The 20,427-nt window shown below is 41.7% G+C and overlaps 1 protein-coding gene across 1 annotated transcript in view; it reads right to left on the reverse strand.

Moving 5' to 3' along the window:
• LOC133991267 (microtubule cross-linking factor 1) overlaps window positions 1–20,427 on the reverse strand; it is an 84,384-nt gene that overhangs the window by 8,914 nt on the left and 55,043 nt on the right. The window contains 8 exon segments of the mRNA XM_062429789.1: window positions 1,033–2,599; window positions 3,099–3,169; window positions 5,345–5,554; window positions 5,556–5,687; window positions 7,827–8,099; window positions 14,835–15,002; window positions 18,081–18,251; window positions 20,107–20,328. Of these exon segments, the coding sequence (XP_062285773.1) occupies window positions 1,033–2,599; window positions 3,099–3,169; window positions 5,345–5,554; window positions 5,556–5,687; window positions 7,827–8,099; window positions 14,835–15,002; window positions 18,081–18,251; window positions 20,107–20,328 (2,814 nt within the window).

Here is a 20,427-nt window from a genome sequence, read left to right on the forward strand (position 1 = left end):
ACACACACACACACACACACACAAAATCACATATCAGATACCAATCTCACAGATTAGCAGCTGGTGAAACCAAAATGTTAGTGGACATATTAATCAGCATATGTGGGATTATGTTGCTTACTGTTTTAACTGTACAGTTTGTCTTGGGGGGGGGAGTATATTGTTTTAATGTCCAGCTTTATTACAAAATAACCTACTTTCATGAGGTCCTCATCTGTCTGGTATTGAAATAGAGAGCCAAGTAAGAGGCGTGTCAGTACGTACAGAATGCTGAAGGTAAATTTCTCTCCATTTCATCATTTAAACATGACCAGCGATGTTTCCCAAGGTGGTTTTCTATCTGACATTTATTTTTCCCACAGGTCAGCTGAATGGGTGTCGACAGGGGCCCGACGGACATGTCAGAGCGCTGATTTCATTAGGTGAAATTAGCACTTCTGAAAGATGTTTTTAAGACTGATTTTTAATTATTAACAACACTGACAATTGGAGTGCTGCCCGAATTAAGTTCCTGATAGAAACTGTAGTGCTGATAATGATAAATTATGGCACTTCGTGACCACGATTCTTCTTAAATCATTACTGTGAGATCATCAGACACATTAATCATATTTCGGTCGGGCCTCGGTGATAATTAAAGCACAGAAAATTAAAGCCAAACTACAAGTCACTTCAACGAAGAAGAAAGTACAGAAGAAGAAAAAGAAACCTTAAAGAGTCTCTATATACAGTGTGGAAGGAAAGTTTCAGCATTACTGAGAAGGGTTAAATATTTTAACATTACCATTGCATCAGTCAGTGCTTTTGATCTGAGAAAAAAAGCATTAACATTTCAGTGATCATGCATATTATAACGTAGCTGATTTATTGCTGAGTTTTCTTTTCTGGTTAACCACAGATCTCTTAAAGTTTGTCTTCAACCATAACAGGGGGAAATCCAAGGAAAAGTCATATATATCATTGCGTCATAAAACATGGGCCCCTGATCAAATGATTGATGAAGCGATGGATCCAGTGCGTCTGTATATTTACCTCCATACATCCAGACTGTCCTCTCTCTGAGTCGGCCTGCCTGCTGCTGTCTCTGCTGTGGCCGCTCTGTCCTCCAGCCTGCAGCCTCCTCTCATCTCTAAAGCTCTGTTCCTGCAGCTTCTTATTGAGGATGCGGGCTGTGTTTTCAGCCAGCGTGTAGCCCGGAGGAGCCGACAGGTCCTGCCTTATGCTCACCACCTCTGGGTTTTTGTCCCCCTGCGTCTCCACTATCAGCTGCACGGGGCTGGGTGAACGCCCTCGAGCAATCCGCAAGCATTCCTGCGAGTTCCTGGTGTCCCCGTGAGCAGGGCTGGGCTCGGTGGTGGAGGGCGGCGTGGGGCGAGAGCGACTGGGGGACTTGTTGAACTTCTGCAAGGAGTCGAAGACCACGGGGGTGTGGTCGATGATGTTGAAGAGGCTGGAGAGGCCGTCGTTGATGGTGGTGTGGACGGGGCTGTCACGAGTGGTGGTGGAGCGGGCCCACGCCGACTCGCTGTTGCCCTTCTGGGGTGTGGTGGGGGTGGGGGCACGGCTCGTATTGGGCAGGTCTGCCTTGTTGGATGAGGACAGTTTGCGCTGAAGTTTGGGTGAGCCGTACTTTGGCGAGCAGCAGGGTCGCTCGAACTTACTCTGGATGACAGGAGAGTACTGAACCTTCCTCAGGCTGCGCGACGGAGAAGAGATTGGCGTGCTGCCACCTTTCGGGGTGAGGCAGCGGTGAGGGCTGCTGGTCAAGTTCCTCAGCAGGTCCGTCTGCAGACCCACGCTGATGGTCTGGGTGGTCTGAGTCCCTCGCGTGGTGAAACCGTTGGTTTGGCAGGCGGAGTCCCGGACAACGGGCCCTGGCGGAGAGCGGATGGCGTTCCTCACGGAGATGGCCACCTCCTTCATGTCGTCACTCAAGTTTCTGGAGAGCTGAAGCTCCAGAGAGGAGGCGTAACCTACTGTGGGGCAGATAGGAGACTGGCTAGGAGAAGTCCTCAGCCCACCAGTCTCCAAAAGGCCACAAGCCCACCTCCCACCGCTGAACACTTCATCTGGCCCGCTGGCACCCACCCCCGCCTCTCCTCCACCTCTGGCTTTGGTCCCCTTTGCGTACAGGAAGTCCGGGTCTTGGGCAGCAGGGCGCTCAGCTGCCCCAGTTCTGGTGGGGCTGTGGAGGATGTGCACCCCATAGTGATCCACTCCCAACCCTGCCGCCCCTGCTCCGTTGCCCCTCAGCGGGGACTTGTGGCAGTGCTCAGGGCTGCTCAGGGTGCTGGTGGTCAGGGTGGCGCTGGTGGTGAGGAACCAGGAGGCTGGCTGGAATGGATCAGGAACGGGCTCTCCTCCCCGGGCCTCGGAGGTTTTCTCTGCCCACGCCTCTCTAGTAGGACCTGGGCCAGAGGTGGATGATGGGAAGTCCCAGCCCTTATTGTTGAACTCCTCGATGTACTTGAGGTCGTCCGGAGAAAGGGGCGGGGTGACGTCGTCTTGGCCCTGGTCACCGTGGCGGGTCTTGTCAGGGAGGAACGGCGAGCTGTCCATTAACCGCTGGAAGTCGCTCATGGAGCACACGGACTTTGCTCTGAACGGGACACACAATCAGCACATTAACCTCAGCTTCGGAGACTCAACACACACATCAGACAACCCCATCATGATCTCATCTTTATATTCCCACTGCAGACAAATAACATGTTTCTTAAATCCTAAATGTTTGTGTGTGTGTGTTTGTGTGTGTCTTTTTGAGAAAACAAGTTAATGCATCCCAGTGTTTTTAAAACTGTCTGAATTATTTAACAGCAAAAGCGAGCTGGATCTTTTCCTCGCCACAAGCCAAAGTTTCACAGAAAAATCACCCAGGGGGAAACTCAGTGTCACTTCAAATAACAGTTAATAGAATCAACAGCTCGTCTCTTCAGGGACCGATGTGAATGTATGAGGAGGCTGAATAATCTGCCGCCTCTTTGACCACTTGATGTGATATATTTACTGTTGACATATACGAAAATGCAGGAGCTTTTGCAGAATATTTTCCCCCCATTGAAACACTTTGAACTCATGATGCTTTTTCATGATGTTACCTGAGCAGACTCCCGCCACCCATCTCCTCTTCTGCAGGATCACCTTCTCTCTCTGAAATCTCATTCAAGGCCTGAAACACAACAGATACAGCAATTAACTCATGTGGAAGAAGTCTCAGTGGAACAATTATTCATAGATAGCTAAAAACAGGGAAACTCCATGCAACAAAACAATGAAAATAAACAAAGAAAAACAAACATATGGCATCTTTTGGCTCGTTTTAGCAGCACAGTTTATTGAGTGATAATTAATTAACATACTTGGCAGACAGAAATGTTTAATGTTAAACATCTTCAATCATCAATCATCAATGATTTTAAATTTTTTGTTTCTTTTTTTTTAGTTGACAATAAATTACTGCCTCTTTTGTTGTTCCCCTATTTTTTAAGATCAGGCAACAATACTGCAAATCGCTTTTATTCATTGTGGTGAAGCAGGTGTAATAAAATGGACTGAAAATGAAATTAACCAATAATATAAGAAGACACAATTAGTAATGAAGATGCTTTTTCAGCTAAAGTTAAAACATGGTCTGTTCCAAAGTGAATCAATTTAAATGCATTTTCAGTAAGAAGACTAATCTTCCAAATGAGCTTTGAATATTAAACGTCCCTCTGTGGGACATTTGGATACAAAAAACGTAGTTAGGCTTGTTCAGAGAAATTTTATGGATACTTTATGTGATTATTACATTTTCATCTTTTTTAAATTTTCTCATGAGTGTTAGTCTAAAACTGTTACATTTGTTCTTTCTCATTATCAACTTGTCAGTCATTTATAAAACACTTTGAATTGTACTAACCTGCATGAAAGGTCCTTTACAAATAAAGTTTGATGGACTTATTTGACCATTTAATTAAATGGTTTGAATTGTGGCTGCAATATGAAATGTCAATAAATTAATAAATGAATCAAAATGTTGAAAAATTGACATTATCTCCATTAAACAATGGTCAATGACAATGACATAACTTCACAGAGCCCAAAGTGAATTGCTCTTTTTAATCTGCCCAACAATGGAAACCCCAACAATACTAAGTTTGCTTTCATGAATGATAAGGAAAACATTAAAATCTTACATTTCTGAAGATGGAACCAGCAAATGGTTCATATTTTGCCTTTAACAAGCCTCTACAGTCATGCTAGCAGCTCTGTGAGGCTGGCTCAGTGGCAACTTGAACTAAATGCTAATATCAGCATGATGAAGCACATCTAATGTTTACCATGTTCACCTTGTTATATTAGCGTATTAGTCAGGCGGGGAGTTCCGGTCCTCTGAAATGATGCGAACGCGGAAGTAATTTAAAACTGCATTCTATCAAAAGGCCACCAGGGGGCGACCGTTTTGGTGTCAAAAGGACTTCCGTCTCTATACAAGTAAATGGAGAATTCACCAACTTCTCACTTGATTTCTAACCTCAGTAAACGTTTTCAAAATGTGTTTATGGTCTCAATCGCTAGTTTAAAGCCTTCTTCAATGCAGTATGATGTTCATTTGGGACATTTTGGCCTCCCTGCATTAGGGCGTGGCTACGTCGTGATTGACAGGTTGATTGGTTCACAGGTTCAGGAGGGCGCCTCTTGCTCCTCCTGATGCCCATATAAGTAGAATCCCTGTTTTTATTTTTCCCAGCATGCACCGGAAATGTTCAAGATGGCGCTGCTCAGATCCGAAACTATTGGCTTCCAAGCAGCAGTCCACAAACCAATGGGTGACGTCACGGATGTTACGTCCATTTCATATACAGTCTATGGTATTTGTATGCAAATATTTGCCAATTAGAACTAAACCAAACTACAGTTGAAGATGATGTGAATGTCATTAGTTCTGCACTGTATTTGGTCATAAAGCTAATTAAAATTGTGACCTGGTGATGGAGATGCATAAATATTTAAGGGATGACCAAAGATAGTTATTATATATATATATAAAGGTACATGAACCGAATCTTGTAGCAATCCATCCATACTTGTCGAGACTTTCAATGAAGACATAAAATGTTAACTTCATGAATTTTAATTTATCCTTTAGGCATCACGAATGTCTGTATCAAAATGTATGGAAATTCATGCCCAAGTTGTTGAGATATTTCAGACTGGACTGAAACTGTCCTCCATCGTTGACCAATTTCAGGAGTGGTTAGTTTGAACTTGTCTCAACTTCTGCCTCCTTTATTTCCTGCTGTGCAACATTTCATAAAGCACTTTGATGCAAACTTCTACTTTAATAAAAGTGAAGTTTTACCTCCTTCATGCAGGGGAACCTCTTCTCAGTCTCCATTCTGGAAGGTGGAGGGACGTCCAGGCCACTGAGGGTGTCCAGAGTCAGTGCATCCAGGAACAGGTTTTCCGTTGGGCCTTTCAGTCTCATCGCAGCCCCCTTGTCCTCCAGCATGGCTTCTGAGTCAGAGTGGGAGCGTGTAGTGGGGACCAGGACAGGCGTGGATGTACAGGGGGGAGCGTGGGGAGCGAGGCGACCGAGGGGCGTTGCAGGGGCTATCCTGAGGGGAAAACCCACCTCTGTGGCTCAAGCTGCCGTCTTTGACATCCATGCCTTCTCCTCGCCGACTGTTCAGCTCTCTCTGCATCTGCACAGACACATATAGTCAGAAAATTAACTGTTTTTTTCTCTATAAATTAAATCACTAAGGACATTGACATTGCTGGGATATGGGGTTTGATCGAGGACATCACCTTGGGCTTTGGGACACCATTCAAGCTTAATAGACTAAACCACTAATCAATTAATCGTTAAGTAATCTACAGTTTAGGTTAATTGGTAACTCTAAATTGCCCGTAGGTGTGAATGGTTGTTTGTACTATATGTTAACCCTGTGATGGACTGGTCACCTGCCCAGGATGTACCCCACCTCTCACCCAATGTCAGCTGTGATTGGCTCCAGCCCCCCTTATGACCCTCTAGAGGATAATCAGTATAAAAAATGAGGACAATCTCGTGGGCATAGGTTCGTTGGCGGCTGCTCTCGCCACCACTCAAGCAAGCCCTCAATAAAGGTGTCATTTTTCCCACTCTGATAGGTGCATCAAACTTATCACCTGAATCACCTGCATGAGTTTATTATGGGTGTTCACACTGTATTACTCAACTGTAAGCCAATGAGTAATCTACTTGCAGTATTCAGGGTTAAGTTGCTCTGAGCTCGAGATTAAAGGACAACATCAACGTTACTCTTTCTCTATCTCCTGCCAGTGTGAGCGTTTCAGATGGTGACCCTGTACTTTATAGTTTGCTGCAACATTGCTGAATAATGCATCTCTGCTTCCTGCTCTCTGTCTCCCATTCAGTGTTGCATCAGCAGTTTGATTTATATATTTTTTTAGCGGCTAAACATGAGCTGTTCCTGTTGATATTATTCCTGTCCCTGCTCTATATGATAATACTTTCACACTCCTGTCATATTAACCGGTGCAGGTTTCTACATCCTGCTCCGAACATCACACGGAAGCGAGGTGAGACTCTGCAGTTGCACTAATTAAATCTCACGGAGCACATCAATTATTCAGTAATCCTCAGTATTTATTATATCTAGCCTTGACAATTTTAGAGCACCAAACAACAGTAAAGATAATTGCCTTTGGTGCTTTGTCACACTCTCTCTTTCTCTCTCTCTCTCTCTCTCTCTCTCTTGCATCAATTCAAACACACACACACACACACACACACACACACACACACACACACACACACACACACACACACACACACACACACACACACACACACACACACACACACCTTGGTCACTTGTGGGGACATTACATAGACTCCTAACCTTAACCACTGACCCAAAAATCAGCCTTCCCCTAATTGGGGGACACAGCTTTGGACAAGCTGTCCCCTATTACCTGATCCTAAGTCTGAAATTAGTCCCCAAAATAGCCTATGTCAGAGCGTGCACACACACACACACACACACACGCACGCACGCACACGCACACACACACACACACACACACACACACACACACACACACACACACTTTAGGTTTCATCTTGTTGATTAAACAAAGCAAGTGATAGGAAGATACAACCTCAGGCTCTGAGCTCTGTCTCCTGACACTATATTAATTGATTAATCAGAAAATTAATCAGCACATTAATCGATAATGAAAATAATTGTTGGATGCAGGTCCGAGCAAATTCTCACATTTGAGAAGCTGGAACCAGCAAATGCATATTTGCATATTTCATTTAAGAAAACTTTTTTTTAACCGTATGATCTTACTCACAGTAGACTGAGCAGCCTATTTGTCGGCCTATGGAATAAAAAAAGATGCACATTTTTAAGGGTTTCTCATCCATACTGTCTATAAAAGTTTTTACCTGACCTTGAAAAACAGATGAAAACAATGGAAAGCTCCTGAGCAGCTACTAAATGGACCTTGTTGTGTGATTGATTGATTAATTTGCTGAAGTGTGAGCCTGACCTGTCTTTAACACTTTCAAACGTATCCTCTTGTATCTCCTCCCAGCCATGCTCTCTCTCTCTCTCTCTTTCTCTCTCTCTCTTTCTCTTTCTCTCTCTCTTTCTCTCTCTCTCTCTCTCTCTTTCTCTCTCTCTCTCTTTCGCTCTCTCTCTCTCTCTCTCTCTCTCTCTTTCTCTTTCTCTCTCTCTCTCTCTCTCTCTCTCTCTCTCTCTCTCCCTCTCTCTCTTTTTAAATAATACCATTTCCTCTACCTCTCCCCACCTCCTCCCTCCTCTCACCCTCTCCATCTTGCGGTGGAGCTCCCTCATGCTGCCGTCCCACTCCTGTCGTTCCCGGTCGAAGCGGTCCAGGAGCTCGGTTCTCTCGTGGCTCCACCTCTTCTCTCCGTGCTGCAGCTTCCAGCGGAGGTCGAGGGAGGTGTTGTGGCTCTCTGCCAGCAGGCGTTGGTGCTCCTCACGTTCCTGCTTGAAGGCCCACTCCGGGTCTGCTGCTGGCTCCCCTTCATCTCCCTGCGCTTCACCTCGCACCTTGTCCTGCACCTCCTCTTCCAGCTGGACAAACAAGGGGAAAACACAGGGATGTTGTGTCATTATTAAGCTGTACAGTATATCACAAAGAAATAATGATGTAAAAATACAGAAAAGCAATGTTCTAGACCAGTATGTATGAAACAGGTTACATTTAAAGGGTTGCTACACCCAAATTACTATATCATTTTCATTTTAACTACTTTTTACCAACAAAATAGTTGTTTAAATATCATTATAAGTAATTATATATGTACTTTTTTTGCAATTTGGGTAAACACCACGCAAAAAGTTTAAAAAGTGAGGGGAAAAAAGTGACTTCTAAAAATATTGCAGACCATAAATAAAGCACCGGCCAACTTGTTTCGACTTGTTTTTTAAAATACACGGTCGCCAATAAAGTTGGAATAATTTTGTTGTTAGGCACATTCCTCTTTTTATTTTCTATTTATACACATCAGTAATCACCTTTGACCAGGTGCAATGAGATTGATCAATACAATTTTCAGAATATATACACTTTATCTATCAAGAATAAATCACATTGTCACAATCATTTCATGGAAAGAGGTAAAAAATATTTTATTCCAACTTTATGGGCGACCGTGTACAAGAGCAGACTGGTGTGATTCATTATTTTGGAAAGTTTGGTAAAAATCCAAAAAAGCAGAGTCTGACATATTGAGCATGACATATGGACAAACAATCTTTCACTCTTTTGATCTCTCTCATTTGATCTTTTAATCCGTATGTCGTTCTGTGAGTTCAATGTAAAAAAAAAGAAGAAAAAGATAACAAAATTGAAGAAATAGAAGTTAATTCAAGTTCTCACACAGCCACTCACAAGCTGTAGCTTTCTCACACTACAAAATGAACCAAATGTTTGAAGGAGCAAACAATCAACTGGCTCACTGGAGCTGATCTGTGTCATTATGAAAATACTGAAAGTTTGCAGTGAGATTATTTCATAAGTTTATTCAATAATTAAGGCAGCAGTGTGTGAGATATCTCAAGTATTGTATGGATGAAGAACACAAACAGACAAACATATTACTAAAGGAGATTGATACAGAGCAGATATTTAAATCACAATGAATAAAAGTTATTTTAAAAAGATTTTTAACATCATTACAAACTCAATCTGTTTGTCCAAACTTTGGTCAAACCTGCAGATCTTTAACTTTATAACTTTATCCTAAATTCTAGACGAGATTTCAAAGATACCAAAACGACAGGCTGAGTTTTTGGAGGAAATATTTTCGTAATCTTGTGTTTTAATGATTCATTAAGTTTCCCTCATCAAGCAGATTCAATAAAGAAGTTGGAACAAGATTATACAGAATATTTATGAGCTTTCCTATCTGACAGACTGTGTGCAATAAGATGATTTTTAAGAGATACTCGAACATTTTGGAAATATAACTAGCTGAGAGTTTGATGAGGAAATGGATACCACTCTCATGTCCGTCTGCTCAAAATGAAGCTGAAACCAGAAGTGGTCAGTTTATGGTAAACACTAGAAACAGGTGGATAAAGCAACGACATGCTATGGCTGGATATAGCTGGTTATTTACTATACTGTACATATTATCATGCAGACAGAAAGAGTGGCAGCAATTTCCTGATCTAAATCTCTGCAGGAAAACATGAGTCCCAAAATGATGAACTTTCCCTTTAAACACCTTGAAGAAAACTCTATTTAAAGCTGCAGTATGTACCTTTTTTTCTTAGATTTTTTTTACTTGATATATGTTCCAAAGTAAATCCCAATGTGGAGAGTTGACACATTTTTAAGCAAGCATCCCCCTTTGAACCAATCAGAGGAGGCCACAGTCAGGGCCAGGAGCTCATAGCTGTCAATCAATACAGAAATGCACTTCTGGTCTGACTACTCATCTCATACCGAGGCTCTAAGCGAGAATTAGCTGATGGAGGATGACGCTATGGTTCATTCACAGGTTAGCAAACTACTGACACCTGCAATCAAGCAGTTCCGTTACTCCCAGTCCCCCCCGGGAGAAATCTATAGATGCTAATGCTAACGCTAGCTCGATTTCCAGAACTTGCACATCGTAGCTTTGAGGGAAAACTGGATGTAAAAGTATTGAAAGCATTTCAGCAAACAGACTTTATACACTCACTGAGGACTTTATTAGGAACATTTGTGCAGTTTAATGCAATGCAATACAACAGCTCTGCCATAAATTCAACTTTTACGAAGCTTAGACATTTTCTGTTTTTGCTGACATTGTCAAATTTTATGTTTATCATTGAGATCGTAGTTATTAAATTGCCCACCTCAGGTATGTTAATGGTTCTGGACAATGTTATGACTGTGCCATGACGTGGCTACAATTGGTGGAAGCGGTTCATGCCCTGGCCTGTGGTCGACTGCAGCCGGGAACCACCTGATACAAAAGGAGCCAAGATGGCGGCCGTCTGGTGGCAGCAGGCATTTCCCCGTCCTCCTCCTCTCCCAACCGGCCACACTTCTGTTCTGTCTTGTTTGATATTGTATATAGTTGATAGTTTATTTTGAGAAGTAAGGGTGGACTGCCAGTTTTGTTAACCTTGTTTTCTCTTGTTTAATTAGGTAGGGAGGTAAGATTTGTCATTTGTTTTTCTTAGGGCATTTTTCTTACTTTCTAGATAGGATTGTTTTATTTGGTATTTTGGCCTTGGTCCACCCTGAAGATTAAGAACTCAGTTATATTATATAAGTATATCTATAGGTTCATTACTTTATTTGTATAAATACATTTTTCCTTATACACAAACTATTTTTGCTCGTGGCTATTTGGGATTTGGGGAAGATGGGGCTCATTCACGTTATGCCCTAGGCACCCCTAGACTGGGGCATAACAACAAAATATATATAGAGTTATCACCTTTCTAACAACTAAAAATGTGTAAGCTTTGCAAAAACAGAATTTATAACAGAGCTGTTGTATTGAATGGCATTAGATTGTACAGGTGTTACTAATAAAGTGCTCAGTGAGCGTAAAGAAAACAAATGGAAATACTAATACATTTCTATTTCTGCTGTTCAAATGTGAAAAAGTGTGAAAATGAAAACAAAGAACGGGGGGGGGGGGGGGGGGGTTGTTTTGCAGCAAACAGGAACACGCTGTATTAACTCTGAGTGAGGGGCTGCCCTCCCACATTTATATTTCAAACTACTCGTTTGTGGGGAAAGCATGAACCGAAGATTCAGATGTTCTGCAGAAATCTTCAAAGCTGCAGAACAACAGAGGAAAGATTCTCTATTTCCTGGCAGAATGGAGCTTTTGTAATCTTCTGACAGGCTTTGATCCCAAAACATAATGGTACAAACTGAAGTCTGCAGTGCTGGAGCTGTGAGCTTACATCACTCCAATTCACAAACATTAGTCTTCTGTACTTTTACATTGGGGTTTTTAAAACTGTCTAATTATATACAGGAGAGGATAAGATATGCAGTAATAGTTACCAACTGAATGTAAGAGCAAAGATGTAAGACATTATAAATATAGACGGTAATTTAGGAGGCTTCATACTGCGCCAAGTGTCCAAAGCAGAGTATGAAACATGAGGCAGCCTGAGCAAGGATCTCGTAATAGAGTCTTAAAAATAATCACTACTCGTATCCACCTATAAATGCACAGGTGAGGATCATTTCCAATTCTGCTCTGCTCTACTGGGCCGTATAATAATCATGAACTTAAATTTTTGGGCATATTTCTGGAGTCCTAATCAGAACGAAGCACAGCGGAGCAAGAAAAGAACTCAACATGGTGTTATCAGAGGAAACTAAGTAAATTAGTTCTCTTTGAGGTCCTCCGTGACCTCTGCTCTGTGCAAGGATATGAACCATGTAAAAGCTGCACAGATTAAGAAGATGAGAGTTAAAAAGATAATCTTCCTCCTAAAAACTCAAACCACGTAATTGGTTCCCAATGTTGCAGTTTCCTTTTTTTTTTATCAGATTGAGTGGAGAGAAGACGCAGTTCTGAAAGTGTTGGATTCAACTTTTATCTACCATCACAGAGGTCAATAAACAACATATTGTACAGATTGTACACTTTGCTTTTATCCACAGTGTTATTTAATATCAGACACCGCTGGAGAGATGTCTGTGTTTTAATGATGAAGCTCCGAACCCAATGGTTTCACTATCCTCAACGTTACTGCAATCCCTCTGGAAAACACTAATGAACTCTTTTTTTTCTCTCCAGATGTGCTTCCTGTCTCTGTAAACTTTACTTCTACTCAACTCAAACAGAAACCAAGAAGTAGTTTAGAATTAGAGCAATAGATATTACTCATGTTTTCCACTTCCTGACCAAAATAAGCTGAAAACAATCATTTACTTTTGACATATAAATGGGATATTTGATGTACATTTCCAGGTCTATATTTGTATTTTGGGTCTCCATCTGAATATCTGCATGATTTACAGTTCCAAAAACTGCTTATTTATCTTATAGCAGCCCTTTATGCAGCCCCTTAATCCAGCCTCCGTCTTTTAACAGGCTGATATAACTCCCTCACAGTGAGCCCATTCTCTTCTGATTGGCCAGTTCTCAAGAAGCTGCCCCACCAGCTCTGGAGGCTGCATTACCAAACCATGCAACCAACAGTAGTTATAGGATTTCACTTATATTTCTGGTTCTTTACGCAAAATAGAAACTTCTCAAATACATCTGAGCATAATTGAACCAAAATCAGATCAGAAATATGCAGGTGGACAACATGAACCTCAGCAACGGAGGCTACAGAACGGACCTTGAGGGAGCATTTTTACATTCACTCAAGTTTTGGAAATCTAACCCTGATAAACATAGAAATCCTGCATTATAACAACATATAAGTAACAGAAATGCACAAAAAGCATGATATGTCCCCATTAAAAAAAACTAAAAACATTAAAAAGTCACTATATGTGTATTTCCCAATCCGTGGCTTTCCTGTTGCAGTATCAAAAATATCTGCCACATATTATTGGAGGCACTGACACAAAGGGTGTAAAAGCATCACACTGAATGCACCACTTCACTGGGATTGCGTCATTTTTATAACAACAAAAAGCTATGCTGCAATTACAGTGACAATGCTAACATGTTGATGTTTAGCATGTATAATTATTATCTTAGTTTACGATGTTAGCATGCTTATATTTGCTAATCAGCACTAAACAACATGTACAGTTAAAGCTAGACTTTATATAAAATGGACGTAACATCCGTGACGTCACCCATTGGTTTGTGGACTGCTGCTTGGAAGCCAATAGTTTCGGATCTGGGCAGCGCCATCTTGAAAATTTCCGGTGCATGCTGGGTAAAATAAAAACACGGATTCTACTTATATGGGCATCAGGAGGGGCAATCAGGCGCCCTCCTGAACCTGTGAACCAATCAACCTGTCAATCACGATGTAGCCACGCCCTAATGCATACCCTGCTTTATCGTCAAATATAAAATCAGGGAGGCCAAAATGTCCCAAATGAACATCATACTGCATTGAAGAAGGCTTTAAACTAGCGATTGAGACCATAAACACATTTTGAAAACGTTTACTGAGGTTAGAAATCAAGTGAGAAGTTGGTGAATTCTCCATTGACTTGTATAGAGACGGAGGTCCTTTTGACACCAAAACGGTCGCCCCCTGGTGGCCTTTTGATAGAATGCAGTTTTAAGTTACTTCCGCGTTCGCATCATTTCAGAGGACCAGAACTCCCCGCCTGGTCATAAACCAAAGTATTTGACATATTTAAATTTGTAAGTGACCATGGCGCTACATGAGAAGTCACCAGTTATTACACTGTAAAAAATGTCATGACAATCGATCCATTAGTTGTTGAGATAATTCAGTTTGGACCATAGTGATGTATTGACCTACCTGTATTCGCTGGAGCCATGCCGCTAAGGTGGCAAAAAAATCCAACACATAGTGGCTTTAATAATGTTCTTAAAGATTTATTTTTCATCTACCTCAGACTTTCTTCTGTCACTGAATATTTAGGACGTATCTTTCAAATTTAAGGACTTGCTGACTCTTAAAAATGTAAGTTTCTTGTGTATCAGTAAAGAGCTTTGATGTCCAATTAAGGTGTAAAGGCTGGGAGAAACATCATTAACTGTAATCTTGGAGGCCTTTACTATAATGACAAGTTTAAACTTGTTTGATAATGACACAAAGCTGCAAAATTATACCAGCTTTTACGCTGTCACATCAGTTATAAATAAGGTTGCTCTGTTCCTAATCTACAAAGTATTTACATACCCAAAAGCACTTTAACAGCTGTCTTAAACTCAGTAAAAAATGATTCGAGGCACAGCCAACAATTAGGCAAAATACTGAATTAATTAGGTTGAACAATGACAGAATATACACACTATATTGTGCCAAGCAAATGATTCATCCCTTTTTTTCTAACTGGAAGCTGTCCTTCCTCTTTTAGTTTAATTGCAAAGGGGCGATTATGTATTCAATTCTGTCTATTTGTCTGTCACGTGTGATATGGATTAAGGCGGCTATTATTCATCATGTCATTACAGCACTTTCGAAATGACACCAAGAAGGGAGCCAAAGTTACAGGTCAAAAAACAAGAACATTTGCTGTTTTTCACTTGTTTTTTGGGTTTTCCCTGAGTGAGATTTCACGCGTGGAAAAGGCAACATGTTTACTGTCGTCACGCTGCTCACTGAATGCACCGTTGGATTTCTACACCAGATTTTTGTGCTGTGTCTTTAAGGTAGGCGCTGAGATGCCATCTGTACCTTGGCGACCTGGCACTTCATCTCTGCCCACTTGACCTCCCAGGCGGCTTTGTCATTGGCGTAGGACTGCAGCAGTTGGCATCGCCCCGTCTCCTCCTCCCGCAGCTCCTCTCGAAACTCCTCCAACAGCGTCCGTAAGGCCTGCAACACTCGCCTGTTCTCCCCGAACTGTGCAGAGGATATTCAGACAAAACGAATCAATGAAGACACACTAAGGAAACGTTAATCCAACAAATTCAGACAAACATAACACAGAAAGATTTATCCTTATCTTGAAATTTGATGGCATTGTCTTCTTTTGTTTGTCTTTAAAGCACTTCAGGGCGACCTTTTGAAAGCACTTTATAATTCAATTTGACTTGACCTTCTCCATCCTGTTTGCCATCTTGTTTCCTGATCTGTGTTTTTCTATCGTTGTCCTTCTCCCCATCTATCCTTCCCTTCTTGCTCTCCTTTCCTACACTCTATATATACACATGAAAAGATGCGTTAGGACTGGAGCAACTCTTTGAAGAACTGTTGGACGAATTATCCACCTTTTATTGAGTCCGCACTGCAGTAACTGGGATCAATCGTGGTTATTAGAACGTCTTTTTATCTCCTTTTTCACGGTGGGTACTCTCTCAGCACAGTTGGAACTTTGAGTGATGTAAGTGTATGTTAATTGGTTGAACACATGAGTCAATGCAGCACTAGCAATCTGTTGTCTCTCACTTCATCGTTCCTATTGGTGGTGGAAATGCAAATAGAAAAAAACCCATTAAAGGTATGAAGTTCTCAGGGGAGCTCCCCATTGGGCAGTTTCTCTCAGGGAGTCCCCAGAACTATTTGGTCTGAACGCATCTTATGGGTCTAAATAAATCTCCTAATGCTCAGGTATCTCAGAGTAATCCAGTAATTACAGGTGCAGTGAAAACCTGCTGGATAACTACCATGCAGATTAATTTAAGTCTAATTAGTTCCAACAATGCAGCGGGAGGTTTGAGAAAGTTTATAGGGTTACATCTGAGGCTTCAGGCGGTGGGAGCAGGGATATCCAGTGGGTCACGGAGAAAAGAACATCATGTATTTCATGGTGTGTCTGCTCCCGAGGAGGGGTGTGTGGAGAGTCTTCAAGTCTTGGCAGGAGGCAGTGAAGCACAAAGGAAAACTGTGAGTAAAACATCACCTCAAGGAATCGCTGCAGTGCCACTGCATCCACCTGCCTCGGCTGAGAGTACTACATAAGCTCAGGTGCTAACAGGCTGGAGCATGTTGATCCAGTTTAAGAAAGAGGTTGATATCACATGGATTCTTTTTTACAAGGGCAGACACAACTGCAATAGGCTTTATTATTTGCTTCTATTATTTTATACCTAGACACACAATATACAAGCATCAGGTGATTAGACATTTTTCATGCCACTGATTTGATGCTGAAAATACATTTGTAAAAAATATCCTGCAGGTTTCAATTTAACCCCTTCGACTCAAAGTTGCCTGCCGATGAATCAGTCATTATAAACTCAGTTGTTTGGACATTTAAATTCTACAGGAGTCCAAAAAGTTGAATGAATGAATGATACCTTTATTGCCCCTGAGGAAATTTGCTTTGCACAAAGAGCACAAAAGAATAATAAAAAAAAAACATCAAACAAATGTACATGACAGCACATAATATAACACAAAAAATGAGGATTGAAAAACATCACACAAAGCATAATTTTAGAAAACTGATGAAAGACATCAAGTGCAAATTCAACAAATCACCAAATTTGGACCATGTGATCAAAGCTTGTAGGAACAACGGGTGTTATGCCTCTTTTAGTCTCCATCCTGGGCATGCTATACCTTCCCCCCCTTCAGCTGAAAATGCATATGAAGACCATAAAGGAAGGAAAAGATGCAAAAGTTGCACAATATTCAAAATATGTCGGGCTAACACTAGTTTAACATACAGTATATTTTAATGTTCAGAGCCACGGTCGGTGCGTAAAAACACCACACCTGTAGTATGTAAAGAATATACATACTAATAGTCTATACTTAGCACCTCAGCAGTATCAGATAATGCAGTACCAGGGGGAATTAATCAGGATTTTTCTCTCACTAAGTTTTTACTCAAAACTTTCAATGACCTCCTCCCGGCTTAACATACCATTATCTCACTGAGGCTGCAGGAATTATCATCTTCACTCTGCCCTGCCCTGCTGTGCTCTGCTGTAGTAGCCATGTATGCAAACGCTTACTAAAGCAAGTCTGCATTTCCGCTCTCGTGCATGAACCTTTAATACAGTCAGCTGGACTCCACTGTTAAGACTGGAAAACTGCTCGCAACCATGTCAGATCAGTGTGTGTTGTGGAAAAATCAAAACGCGGGACAAAGTAGAGCACTTAGAGCTGCTTAATAATGCATCCAACCTAAAATGCTTACATACTTTCTTTACTTTCACAGAGGGGGAAAGTGGACGACAGAGGTACTGAAAGCAGATCTCAACCCTCAGTTAAAGTCTGTGTTGAAACACTCAGCAGCCTCACAAAAAAAAGAACACAGCTCCTTTTGTTTCCCTCGCATGTAATGAAGACTCCATTTTTTTTTTTTTGTATGAGCAATAAGTATAAGACTGGGTGTACTCAAAATAATTACTGCCTCCAACGAGTTATCTGGGTCAACGTTGTCATTTGCATGCCGTGCCAAACAGCTCTAATGAGTGGCTGCCAAAAATTCATTTGTGCACAATGAAGGTGAATAGCTAGATGTTCAAATTTACTCAATACACCAATTTACTGGAGAAAATATAAGTTATTACATCTTATTTTGCTGCATTATATACGTGTGTGTGTGTGTGTGTGTGTGTGTGTGTGTGTGTGTGTGTGTGTGTGTGTGTGTGTGTGTCATTTTCCTTGCTACTAGTATTGAAGTGTTTCTTATTCTGCCTCGTTCTATTTCTAGTCATTTGACTTGTTTTTATCGGATTAAATTCATATAATGTCTAGGTGTGTAGCAAAGGCAATACAACTGCATTATGCTGAGGTAATAACAATAATATTGAATCTTTAATCTTTAACCTTTAACCTTACTAGCTACCAAAATGCTGCTGTCAGAGAAAAATAATTTCAAATTGAAATGAAAATGAAACCAAATGCTTTCACTTGAATTTAAAGATTTACAAGCCTCATAATCACAGAATCGTTAAAGAGACATTCACTGGACTGGAGTTGCAGTTATTCTTAATTTGGTCAATGAAACTTTAAATGTGCGAGTACCTGTCTTTGATGCTGCAGGTGTCGTTCGGGTGATGGCAGAGGGAAGATGGGCCCGGGATCAGGGACGTCCCCCGGAGTTTGCGGTAAACACAGTCTGTCGTCTCTCTCTGACTCCCCCTCCGTCTGCTCCATTATCACTCCCAACTCTGGGATGCCCTCCAACTTTTCAAACTGGAACAGATGATTCATCCATAAAAAAGCTATGTATTAATTCATGCACTCATTTTTTTGTATCGGCATATTCTGTTTGAGGCTGACGGTCGCTGAGGCCGTCCCAGCATGCAACGGGCAGAAAGGCAGAGAAACACACTGGATGAGTTGTCTATTGCTGGTCCATCACAGGAATTATACTGACAAACAATCAGACACATTCACATTCATAGCTGTGGGCGATTCACAGTCCCATATGTAATTAATTTGGATGTTTTGTTACTTCAATATTCTCTATTTCTAATCATTACTGTACACATCGAAAAAGTTTGGTGGTTTTCTTGAGGGAAAAAACCAACTGGTGCTCTGAAAAGTGATGCGTGTTATGAGTCTGACAGCATCAAAGACAGTTGGTTTGGTATAAACAGAAGGAATTGAGTCAGAGTGAGCAGTGATAGCCAGCACAGTTGAGAGAAGATCAGTAATTCACTGAAACTTAATCTCCATCAACAGCAACAAATTAAGGGAAAAGACTTCACAGTTCTGGCCAAACTCCTCTGTGCCCTCTGGGGAAGTGCAGCGCAGAGCTATGAACGCTTTTCATCTGAAACCGCCGCCGAAAAAACAAAACAACAAAACATGAAACTCACAAATTACGAGTTTAATCAACCAGAAGCCCGTGAATATAACAAGAAAGAGCGGTGCATCGACCGCTAAATCAACAAGATGAACAACAAATGGAGTCGCTCCATCAGCAGGGCGAGCAATTAAGCAGACTATCAATCAGTCCGGCAGCAGTACCTGCATTCATGTTGGGACTTATGCACCCGAAAGTGATTTAGAGTAGGTCACTTGACATTTTCACCATCTAAATTCTCAATTACCTGCCTCTGAGCAACCTGAAATCCTTTATTTCATACTTAAATAACTATACCATGTACTGTATTTGCAATAGTTTTGGTTTGAAGCATAGACTGTATTTAAAATGGACGTAACATCCGTGACGTCACCCATTGGTTTGTGGACTGCTGCTTGGAAGCGAATAGTTTCGGATCTGAGCAGCGCCATCTTGAAAATTTCCGGTGCATGCTGGGTAAAAAAAAAACACGGATTCTACTTATATGGGCATCAGGAGGAGCAAGAGGCGCCCTCCTGAACCTGTGAACCAATAAACCTGTCAATCACCACGTAGCCACGCCCTAATGCATACCCTGCTTTATCGTCACATATAAAATCAGGGAGGCCAAAATGTCCCAAATGAACATCATACTGCATTGAAGAAGGCTTTAAACTAGCGATTGAGACCATAAACACATTTTGAAAACGTTTACTGAGGTTAGAAATCAAGTGAGAAGTTGGTGAATTCTCCATTGACTTGTATAGAGACGGAAGTCCTTTTGACACCAAAAAGGTCGCCCCCTGGTGGCCTTTTGATAGAATGCAGTTTTAAGTTACTTCCGCGTTGGCCTCATTTCAGAGGACCAGAACTCCCCGCCTGGTTTGAAGGCACAAAATCTTAATTATGAAGTTCTGACAGTAAGTATTCGGACAGCTACACACTTTCTGTCCTTCAAGCTCTGTGCTTCAGTGCATTCAATTTGAAATAAAGTATTGGATACTACATTAAGGTGCGAAGTCTCAATTTTAACTTGAGTCGGTGTGCATCAATATTGAAAGTACTGTATGGGAGTTATAGACCTTTTAACACATAGTGGGGTGGTGGCTGTGGCTCAATCGGGAGATCGACGTTCTGTGCAAAATGACAATCACCATTTAGATTGAGGTGGAGCTGTCTGTCAGTATGAGGTGTGAAGAGGTGACATTATTATACAAAAAACAGATCTAATCCAGCTGCTCAGACCCCCCCCCGACTCACCTCTGGATGCACCGCCTCCTCTCCGGAGTCGTCCTTGCGCCCGAGCCTCCAGTGCATGAGGATCCACCTGAGCTTCATGTAGAAGATGATGGTGTTGCGTCTGAAGAGGCGGACCTCTTGCTGCAGCATGGCTCTCTCCTGAGTCCAGGGCACGTCGTGACTCTGAAGTCCCTGCAGCTCCAGACCTCCACGCTGGGCCTCCAGACGTAAACGCTCATCTTCCTGCTGAGGAAGGGATCAGTGACGAGAGAAAGAGAGAGAGAATAATATACTGGGAAGAAATCTCATTAGAAAACTGTCACGTTCAAATACTTTTTATAG

The sequence above is a fragment of the Scomber scombrus genome, chromosome 11 (assembly GCF_963691925.1).
Source record: "Scomber scombrus chromosome 11, fScoSco1.1, whole genome shotgun sequence".
NCBI lineage: Eukaryota > Metazoa > Chordata > Actinopteri > Scombriformes > Scombridae > Scomber > Scomber scombrus.